Source organism: Eurypyga helias, unplaced genomic scaffold, assembly GCF_000690775.1.
Source record: "Eurypyga helias isolate BGI_N326 unplaced genomic scaffold, ASM69077v1 scaffold23871, whole genome shotgun sequence".
Lineage (NCBI taxonomy): Eukaryota > Metazoa > Chordata > Aves > Eurypygiformes > Eurypygidae > Eurypyga > Eurypyga helias.
Window position 1 is genome coordinate 16,803 of NW_010231823.1, and position 201 is coordinate 17,003.

Genomic DNA, 201 nt, shown 5'->3' on the forward strand with positions numbered 1-201 from the left:
CCGTAAGGGGCAGCCCACCAGCATGTGTCCACTCCTCCCCCTGCAGATGGAGAAGTGTGCCCAGGACCTGGGGAACAGCACGAAAGCTGTCAGCTCCGCCATCGCTCACCTCCTGGGAGAGGTGGCCCAGGGCAACGAGAACTACACAGGTACCGGCCTCTGCGCTGGGGGTGGGAGAGGGGAAAGGGCTGTCCCGACAGC

General features: G+C 65.2%; 1 protein-coding gene across 1 annotated transcript in view; it reads left to right on the top strand.

Annotated features, from left to right (window-relative positions):
* Nucleotides 1–149, top strand: part of LOC104516794 (talin-1-like) — a gene marked incomplete at its 3' end in the record, with an annotated part of 13,502 nt that extends 13,353 nt beyond the window's left edge. Inside the window, 1 exon segment of the mRNA XM_010161236.1 lies at nt 47–149. Within this exon segment, the coding sequence (XP_010159538.1) occupies nt 47–149 (103 nt within the window).
* Nucleotides 150–201: the final 52 nt, after the last annotated feature.